The sequence below is a fragment of the Typha angustifolia genome, chromosome 8 (genome assembly GCF_048772165.1).
Source record: "Typha angustifolia cultivar Huaian chromosome 8, ASM4877216v1, whole genome shotgun sequence".
Classification (NCBI taxonomy): domain Eukaryota; kingdom Viridiplantae; phylum Streptophyta; class Magnoliopsida; order Poales; family Typhaceae; genus Typha; species Typha angustifolia.
The window spans coordinates 10,100,315-10,111,023 of record NC_133246.1 but is presented as its reverse complement, the minus strand read 5'-3'; the positions used below and the strand labels follow the sequence as shown (position 1 = coordinate 10,111,023).

General features: G+C 37.3%; 1 protein-coding gene across 1 annotated transcript; it reads left to right on the top strand.

The window, feature by feature from the left end:
* Positions 1–1,463: 1,463 nt before the first annotated feature.
* Positions 1,464–2,369, top strand: LOC140764553 (uncharacterized). Its single transcript, XM_073103163.1, has one exon. It carries the CDS (start codon positions 1,464–1,466, stop codon positions 2,367–2,369), a length of 906 nt encoding a protein of 301 aa, XP_072959264.1.
* Positions 2,370–10,709: the final 8,340 nt, after the last annotated feature.

Sequence of the window (10,709 nt, the reverse complement as noted above, 5' to 3'; positions counted from 1 at the left end):
TCTTATGGTATTTCTAGAAATTCTTTCATAACAAAGATTTAAGCCTTCATTAGCACATTAAATCAAAAACATTCAACCATTCTAAAAATGTATTCATGAGCAATTATCATCTTTGTTATAATTTTCTTTATTTGCCATGACCAAAGGACGTGAACCTGAGCTAAAAATTACAGGAATCTCTAAATTCATAACGTCGCAGTAATAGAATTTAAGCATCCCTTTCTTTTTTTTTCTTTGTTTTTGATATAATTGCATCCAATGAAATGTCATTTTAAGTTGGAGGTACATCTAATCTTCTCTCTAGAATATAACTTTTGACAATACTTGTATATATATAGTCACTTTTTGTTTTTATTTTTAATATCTCAATTTCGTCAAAAAAAATTCGAACCACAAAAACATTTTTTTTTTCCATTTTCTTCATTTTTTATCTACACTTTTTCTTTTTCTACATTATCAGTACTTAAATCTTTATCATGCTCAGTTGGAGAGGCCACGGATTGCTGAGATAAATAACGAAATTTTAAATGCATGTAGATGATGTGTTTAGAGGTCACTAAAAAGCAAATAAAATTGCCTATTAATATAGAAATAAAATAGATTGATCTTACAAATAAAATAAACACGAAGCAAATAAAATTAGTCCATTCAAGTAAGCTACGACTTGGATTTGTGCAGGCTTTGATCTAAGAAAAGAATCTAATGCTATAAGGCACATGAGAATTAGCTAAAGCTTTTTATATGCTCCAGTTCTTGTGCAGAAGATTTACTGTTCAAAAGATTTCTAACTTTAAACTTTTATGAAGACTGCTACATAGACTCACAACTCATGAATCTTCGTAATTCCTGAGCATTAGTTATACTAAATATCCAGTTATCAGACTTCTAATACAACAACTACTGATAGCACAAACCAATATTGCACACTGATTTCAAGCAAAAATTTGAATGATATTAATCATCTGAGGATAGCACAAACCAGTGTCGGCGACGGTAGTAGGTGGCGATGAGATTGAGCTGGGAGACAGAGTTTTAGCTGGGAGAAACTATGGGATTTTGGGTATTGGGTTTGTTAGACTAGGGTTTTATATAATATATAAATCATATTATCCGTTAGATCTAAAATCCAATGATTTAAAACCTACTATATATATATATATATATACAGTACCGAGGTGAGCTCGAGCGAGCCAATGTTGCTTGGCCCGGCTCGTTTAAAGCTCTGCTCGAGCCTCACGAGCTCGTCTTTTTTTTTTTTATGACAGCCCTAGTTGGAACGATGGAATCTGTTAAACCCTAGATATAGAAACGATATGAATGGAATTCCGTTTATTGCAGAGTTCACTGCAACCCCTTCAATTCGAAACACGCCTCTTCCGGTCGACTTCATCCTAAAGGCCTCTCTCTCTCTCTCTCTCTCTCTCTCTCTCTCTCTCTCTCTCTCTCTCTCTCTCTCTCCATCAATGTCTTCCGCTCACCAACCGAAAGCCAATTCCAGGGTCCAGCGCGCTGCAGTAGAGAGAGCCGTGGCCGCACTCCTCAAGTGGATCCATCACCACCGCCGCCACCAGCATGATGATTTCCTCTACCTCATCCTAACCCTTAAAAAGATCCCCCACAAGGGTCGGTTCTCTCCCGTTCGCCTCCCCATTCCCCACTCCTTCCTCTCCTCCTCTACGTGCCTTCTCGTCGATGACCGCCCCAACTCCCACCTCTCTCCTCCCGCCGCCCGCGACGCCGTCCGCGATCTCTCTCTCCCCGTGGCGCAAATCCTCTCCCTCTCCGACCTACGCTCCGTCTACAACTCCGTCGACGCCCGCCGCGCTCTCTCTGCCGAATACGACCTCTTCCTCGCCGACCGCCGCATCGTCCCTCTCCTACCCGGCCTCCTCGGCAAGAGCTTTTTCAAGAAGAAGAACGCTGCCGTGCCGATCAACTTCTCGCGGCAGTCGTGGGCGGAGCAGCTCCTGGAGGTGTGCGGTTCGACAATTCTACAGTTCCGCGCCGGAACATGTACCGGGATCAGGATAGCGCGAGCGTCGCAGGGGAGGGATAAAATTATTGAGAACGTGATCAAGGTGATCGACGGGGCTGCCGGTCACGTGCCCAGGAAGTGGGCTAATGTGAGGTCGTTGCATATCAAGGCGACTGAATCGTTGGCGTTGCCTATTTACCAGGCTGTGTCTGGATTGGATCTCGAGGAGGAAGATAATGTGGACGAATTTGGAGAAGAGCAGCAACAAGCCGCCGACGCAGAAGAAGAGGGTAAAGTAAAGAGGACGAGGGAAATGGCAGAGAAGAAGGAGAACGTGTCAAAGAAGAGAAAGAGTATAATGGAGAAATCTAGATCTAGAGGAGAGTTAAAGTAGTAAAGTTAGACATGGTACTCATTGTTGGGATTTTCCAGGTACTTGTTCCTTGACCTGTTCTTGATATAAAGTCAGATCATTTTGTCATGTGCCCCCTCTAAAATTCTCTTTTCTAAAATTTTGTTGTTTCAAAACTTTTAGTTTTTATAATTAATTTTAAAGCTCAACCTCTTTTCTGCTATTCTCCTTGTATTGAGACATCTTAGTTAATGTCAAACTTCATTCTGCTTATGATAGTAATGATATCTTGAAACCCTAGACTCTGTGGAATAACTTAGGATGAAAGCTTGTTTCTAATTTAAGGTTGTAGAAGAAACAACCAGCATGCTGTTATCGGATTTTCAAAGCTACTGCCTTATTGGCTCTCCCCATCTATTGTGTATTAGGAGGTTGAAGCTAGTGGCTGGGGCATGAGGGTAATGGAAATGTATTTGACAAGGAAGAATATGATGAGAGTCATATGTATAAGTTGGGAAGAGGATGTGGTTAATGATGGGAGGGCAATAGGTTCAGGAAGAATCGACCAATATTTAGATATGCCATGAAACTATTGTTCTTTGGCATGGTGAATAATGTGGCTTCAGGTTTTCGATAGTCGATTTGTTTGAGTATCTGTTGATGTTGTAGATTCTCATTAAACCTGAAGCAAGTTATTTATCTTGTACTCACTAACAAATCAAATCAATCGTGGTGTAAGGCCACCTTAACCGGATATTGTTCCTGCTAGTTCTTTCTTATGTTTGACTAAATTTCTGTTGTAGCAATTACTCCTGTTTCCATCACATCATTTCCTCAGGATTGAAATCTGTTAATCTAAATAGAAAATCAACTTAATCTATTAGAGCACAAACATAATTCTTTAGACGTAAAGGATCAGGTATTTTAGTTCGTTAACTATTTGTCTTTTTAAAAGAAAATAGAGTAAGAGATCTTTTCTTTTTCTCATGGTTATTAATTGATTGGTTGAGTCTTCAAAATGCAAATAAGATGTTCTATCTACAATTATGTTTCCAATTAAAAATTTGTATTTGATATACTTCTAAAAATTAGACTTTGTAACTCATATTTTAAAATGGTTCTAGTAAAACTGTCAATGGAACAAGACATACCAAAGTAATATCATGGTCCCTTTATTTTACCTGGTTCGGCCTTTAGAAAAGCAAGAAATATGACTACTATGTATCTGCGAATACATTTGAAATACCACTTATTAAAACCTCTTGCAAGTGAATGAAATCCTATTAAAGATACAATTCTGTATATGATTCTTGTATTGTTCTTCCTCCTTGTGATCCTTTCTTCTTTGTTGAACTTTGAATTATTACTTTTCTACTGTCTTGCAATCAGTCTCTACCATCCATGGTGGTCCAATATTTTTTATACTCTTACACAAAACTGGAAGTACTGACAGAAACATGTCTTGATCTTGATGAATTTCACCGTCTATGTTTTCTGCTGCAAGAGCAATTTGAGTAGAAGGAAATGTTGACTCGGATGATATTTCTTGGATCATTAAAGTCCTTACATGGAGTTTAGAAGATTCATTTATCTGTTATAGGTTGGAATTTTTGTTTAATTTGAATGTAGTTTATATTTGATTCATTGTATCGAAGTAGTTGTTATCTAGGTCTGTTTAGGGTTAAAAAATAGTTGATATGTATTTGGATTGATTGTAGTCATATACTCGTTGAGAATCACTTTGGATTTAAAAACTAGTTTACTTCGGTTAGCTATAGATTATATGGCTGTCCGTGAAACTTGAACATTATGTTGAGGTCATAATGGTTGAAATGAAGCATTTAGGGTTTTGCAAGGTTGTGAAGATGTATTAATATACTTGTTAAAAGCTGCAAGCTATTTGAAGGTTGTGAAAATGTACTAATAGACTTCCGATACATTTTGTTGTTACTTGTAGGGTATCCATCAGTTTTTTCTTTTCTCAGGAATAACTAAATATGGCCATGCGCCTTTCTTTTCTTTTTGGTAGTTTGCAAACAAATTTTAGTGCATTTCCGAATTTAGATGTGAGGTTCATTTTTAGTTTCATTTACATATTAAGTTTTTTCTTTGCTTTCTTTCCAAATTATCATTCTATTAGAGTAAATTTGCAATGAGAATTCGTTGCATTTTCGTTTGTAGAGGATAAGGTCCATTTTTAATTTTTAATTTTATTTTTAATTTATTGTTTTTGCATGGTAAGAAATTTTAGTATTCCTTTCATAACTATCCTTCTGTTGGGATGAGACTAGAGAAGTATGCAGCATTTAGAGCGATGTGAATAAAATAACTATGATATACATTTAATGCACTTCATAACCGATTGAATATGCATATGCTCTATATTAATTAAAATTCTCTTCTCTTTCCTCCCGTCAAAGGAAAAAACAAACCTAATACAAAATTAATGTATTACGTTAAAAATTAATAGATTATGTTTCTTTTTTATGTTAACTAGCAATACCTTATATCATATGGAATTCTCGTAATAATAGTGAAGTACCTTATAATACCGAAAGACTTTCTAATAACAATATCATACATTCTAAAACTATGGACCTTCCAACAAAAGTAAAATATCATCTAACAATTGTGTAATACCTTCTAATTGGGCAGATTAGATAGCATGATCTGTAAAAATATATTATGTATTACATTGCATAAACTTCTGTTGATTGTTTATTTGATCTATTCTACATTTAAATCACGTAATATGTGAATATAGATAGTAAGACCGCAAAATAGACCTAATAACTGCTCACTGGACTATGACTGTCTTTTCTGCAATGTATTACATGCTTTTTTATTTTTTTACCGATCGTGCTATCTAAATCTGATTTCCCCAAATAAAGGTATTGTGTTATTGTTAGAAGGTTTTCACAGTTAGTAGAAAGTATTATGTTGTTATTAGAAGTTATTATGTAGTTATTTCACATAGTTTGATGTTTCTCTCCTTTTTTCATAGTTATATACTTAATATTATGTAGTTATTATCACATATTAGGTTGTTTCTCTTTTTTCAGATTCATAATTATATCTCTGTAACTTATTTCATGTATTATGCTTTTTGTCTATTCTCTCAAATCTTTTGTTCTCCTTGTGATTTCCACAAATGAATTAAAGTAACAAAATTGATTATGCCATCAGATCTGTAATACACAATTAAGGGTGTCAATTGGGTCGGATTAAGCGGGTTCAGGTCGGATTAAATTCGGGTTGGGTCAACATCACCCTAAAACGAACACGACCCGATTAATAAACAGGTCGTATTTGGTAGATACAAACACGATCCGATTATTAAATAGATAATACGACATGATTCATCTAACCCGTTTAATAAACGGGTCGTGTTAACCCAATAGCATGATTCGTCTAACCCGTTTAATAAAAGGGTTGTATTAACTCGACACGATAACACGATCCGTCTAACCCATTTAATAAATAGATCGTGTTGACACGATAACATGATCCGTCTAATCTGTTTACCTTATATAAAATTTAATATATTAATTTATCCCATATAAATAGTGTATTATATAAATAAAATAATATATTTTTAACTCAAAATTCATACAATATAAAAATTATAATTCTATGACAATTAAAATAAAGTTTAAAATTATAAATAGTTTGAAATATGTAAACAACATTAAGATAGAAAATAGAGAGAAATACAAAGTGAGATTCTCAAACCAAACATCAATATAGCAGTGAGAAACATAATACAAAAGTTATAAAAGAAAATATCTTGAAAAAATTGGGGATATTCCTATCAGCAAATAGGGATCTTCCTGCTAGCAAATATCATATTATTTTACTAGAATAATCAACCAAATGGCGTGGGCAGATGAGGGAGGGTGACAATGTGGGTAGATGAAGGCGGCAAGCGAGGTATACTTTGTTTTTCATTGCTAAGTTATGCCATTGTTTTAGCACCACATGCATCTTCCACAAGTTGTATACTAATAAATTCTTAAATCAGCATTCCCCTTTGCCTATATACTTTGTTTACCATTGCTAAGTTATGCCATTGTTTTAGCACCACGTGCATCTTCCATCAGTTGTATATTCATAATTTTCTTTATCAGCGTTCCTCTTTGCCTGTACTAATTCAATAGTACATGCATATTACCAACCTATCATCATCCTATATTAACCAAAATTAAAATCGCCGATATACGTTTCAATCAAAAGTAAAGATAAATTAAGAAAATTAGAACTAAAGATCACAACATCATCGACATTAGACATTCTTTAAATAGACAAATCTCTATTAAAAAGGAACTAATATTTTACTCCTTTCCACCACCAAGAATACCTGATCATGCCCTCACTGTTGTTGGATCAAATTGGACGGTCCGCCATGGCCTGGCATAGTGGATAGGTGAGGAGGCGAGCGGTGGCGGTGGCGGTGAGCGAGGATGACACCAGAGTTGGAGATGTAGAAGCCGGATGAGGGGTGGTAGAAGGGGATGGCGTCGATGGGGTTGGGGAGGGCAGTGAGGTCACTGTTGAGGTAGTTGAAGATGTGTGGTAGGGTTACAAGGTGATGCCCTTTGGTCTCACCAATACTGCAGCTACTTTTCAAGGCCCTATGAATAATATTTTTCGGCCTTTACTGCGAAGGTATAGTTTGGTATTTTTTGACGACATTTTGGTGTATAGTAGGACTGAAATGTTGCATTGGCAACATTTGAAGAATGTGCTGAATTTGTTGAAGCAAAACCAGCTGAAGATTAAGAAGTCTAATTATTTATGGAGAGTACCACAAGTGGAGTATTTAGGCTACATCATCTCAGCTGAAGGTGTAGCAGTGGATCCTCAAAAGGTAGCATGCATGACCGCTTAGCCGATCCCTACTACCACCACAGGATTGCAAGGATTCTTGGGGCTGACTGTATATTATCGTCGAGTATGGCAAGATCGCTACTCCTCTTACTTATTTGCTAAGGAAAGACTCTTTTAGATGGACTGATGAAGCCACTACAGCTTTTGAAAAACTGAACTGAAAATAGCAATGACAACGGTGCCCGTTCTAGCTTTATCGGATTTCACCAAAAAGTTCATTGTGGAATGTGATGCGTCAGGAATTAGCATAGGAGCTGTACTAATATAAGGAAGACGTCCCATAGCCTTTCTTAGCAAGACTTTATTATAAAAATGTTAGTAATTATCAACCTATGAGAGAGATATGTTGGCAATTCTGCATGCAGTAACAAAGTGGAGGTCTTATTTGATTGGTAGGCGATTCATGATCCGAATTGATAAAAGGAGCCTTCTATACTTTATGGGACAGCATATTCACACTCCGGCACAGCAGAGATGGGTCACAAAATTGCTGGGGTATGATTATAAAATTTAATATAAGAAAGGAACAGAAAATAGAACGACGGATGCACTATCGCGCCAATCCGATACCACCTAGTTTGCAGCCTATTCTTCTCCTATTTTTTCTTTTCTTGATGAATTGAGGTATGTATGTACAGCTGACCCAGATGTTTTGAGATTATTACGAGAGCTGTTGGATGATCCGGAGCGCAATCCAGAATTGGAGAATCGAGGCCCGCAAATGATGGATTGCGGTAGAAATTGTTGGAGAATTTCTAATGGATTGCAGCAGAAATTGTTTGAGAACTTCTAATTGATTGCGGCATAAATTGTTGGAGCGATGCTTCCAAACCTCCGAGAGGAAGTTTTGGAGGCGAGAAGCGGTAAAAGCATCTCTCATGAAGACTCTACTATTACGTTATGTCTAAAGTGGCTACCATAAGATGCCAAGTATTTTAGTATTATCCATTTTCCAAAGATTGTTATTGTTGACTTGTGTTTGAATCCTGATACTATCTATTTTCCCATTTTCCTAGGCTGACCTATTATCTAATGCTTTTCTTGTAATTTTGAGCCAAGCCAAGCACGAATTAGCTCAATTGAGCTAGGTTCCTATACACCCTAATTACATGAGGTAAACAACATAATATGTTCTAATAACTATGGAATACTTTCTAATTTCTAATTAGAGTGATATACTTTTTAACAATAGTGTCTTACCTTCTAATTACAACATAATAACTTCCAATGACAATGTAATACCTTCTAATTACAGCAGAATACCTTTTAACAATCATGGAATACCTTCTAATTACAGCAGAATACCTTTTAACAATCGTGGAATACCTTCTAACAACAACTTTCCTTTAGAAGTTATGGAGGTATTATATGGTATTTTACTATCATTAAAAGGTATTAAGCTATTATTAGAAAATATTTTGTTATTATTAGAAGGTAAAATTAAAAGGTATTTCTCTGTTGTTAGAAGATATTCTGCTGTTATTAGAAAGTATTATCTTATTATTAGAAGGTTTTGTTATTAGAAGGTGTTATTTATTATTAGAATGCATCATATAGTTATTATCTCAAATTTTATATCTTAGATGGTGTTACAAAATTAAAATCACGTAATATAGTTATTTTTACTATATTACGCAGTTAAAATCACATAATACCTAAGTCCAATACTTTCTAAAAAAGCTTGTGGTTAAAACATTGGACATGTAGATGGCTTCTAAAAGCTCTGGTGTGAGTGTGGCAAAGAAGCTCGCGAAAGCAGGTGCGACCTAAAAAGCTGATGACCCTGGTGGAGGAAAGGATCCACTAGGGACGAAGAGCTGAGGTAAGAGTGATGAACGTCCCACCCCGACTATCGAGTAAGACAAACCTATTGGAGGAGGGGAGATCCCTGATCTCAACAAGGCCCCAAAAACCCAACCCAAGGTTATCCCAGATGAGGTTCTAGCGTAAATCTTGGAGGAGACTAAAGACTATGTGGTCCTCAAACCCGAAATGATGGAGAGGTGCCGTGCAAAGTGGAAACTCACCCTATTTCGCAAATTCCTAGGTAAGTCTTTACCATTTGAAAATCTTAGAATAGTTCTAGCAAAACTATGGTCGGGAATTGAGACCTTCTCGGTTTCCGACATGGCTGAGAGATTTTATGTCTTCCAATTTTCTAAAGAAGAAGATCTAGCCTATATCCTTACCAAAGGACCTTACCATTAATGGCCAAGTCCTTAATATGATAAGATGGAGGGATGACTTCTAGCCCACAGCGAAAGCTTTTTAGGTAACCCCGGTGTAGATATGGCTCCCCGACCTACCCATGGAATTGTGGGAGCTTGAAGCCCTCATACCGGTGGCAGCCAAGTTTGGCAGACTATTTGGGTGGATGAAACTACTCTAAACAAATCAAAAGGTCGATATGCAAAGGTGTGCATAGAAATTGACCTTTTGAAGCCTATCAAAAAGGCTAATTGGCTTGGACATAAAAATAAGAAAATCATTTCGGTCCTATGTTACAGGTGTGGAGTAGTTGGGCACCGGTTTGACTTGTGCACCCTAACCCCAACGGAGAAGAAGGTGGCATAAGAGAATGTGGAAAGCCAATGCTCCGTGCCTACTACGACAGGGCTGGAGAGCTCCGAGAGAACCCCTAATGACTAGGCGGATGGGCTAATCCACCACGAGTCCCCTACGGAGAAAAGCACCAATGGCCTGTGGGTTACCGTTCAACGTCGAAGGAGGAATAATGGTGTATAGCCAACCTCCTTCTAAGGTTGTGAGCAAAGACCACGGGCCAAAACTAGGGACCTAACTTGGGTCAGGTAAGCTAGAATGGACCTAGCTTATATTACATGGCCAAAAGTGCTAACTAGCTTCACCAGGCTGGGTCAAACCTGAAGGTAATAAAGGCACTGTCCTGTCGCCTACTCCCAAACCAAATGCCTTTGCTATCCCTTCAATCCCTGTTGACATTGGTAAGGTGTCTTGGCCAGTGAACAAGTCACATCTCCTGGCACGTCCGAATCAAATGAATCAAGTGGGATCTCCAAATCCTGTGAGGGAGACAGGAAGTCGAGATGATAATCTAGATTTCTCCCCACCCAAACTTGGTCATGCTGATAAATACATGCATGGATAGATGCAGACTGAGGTGGCTATGTAAATGACTATATGGTATGATTTGGGTCTTATGTTGGTATGTTTTGCCAGTCTCATATTGTTCACACCAACCAAGGTAAAATTGGTGGAGCAGCCCCCCACCACTCACACCTCTCTCCTTTCCCTCATATGGACACTAGGGCCCACCCAAACCTTACTAAAGAAAATATTTCCTACCATTTGGAAATAGTGGTGACTACAACTATATGGATGATTTGGAAGGTGCAAAATAGAATGTGTTTTGATAGCGCGTTAACAAAGCCAGAGCACACCACTATGCTTGCTCTTCAAATGGTGGTCAATTATTATGGAAAAGAAGGGGTTGAGAAGACAGCTACCATCCTAAGT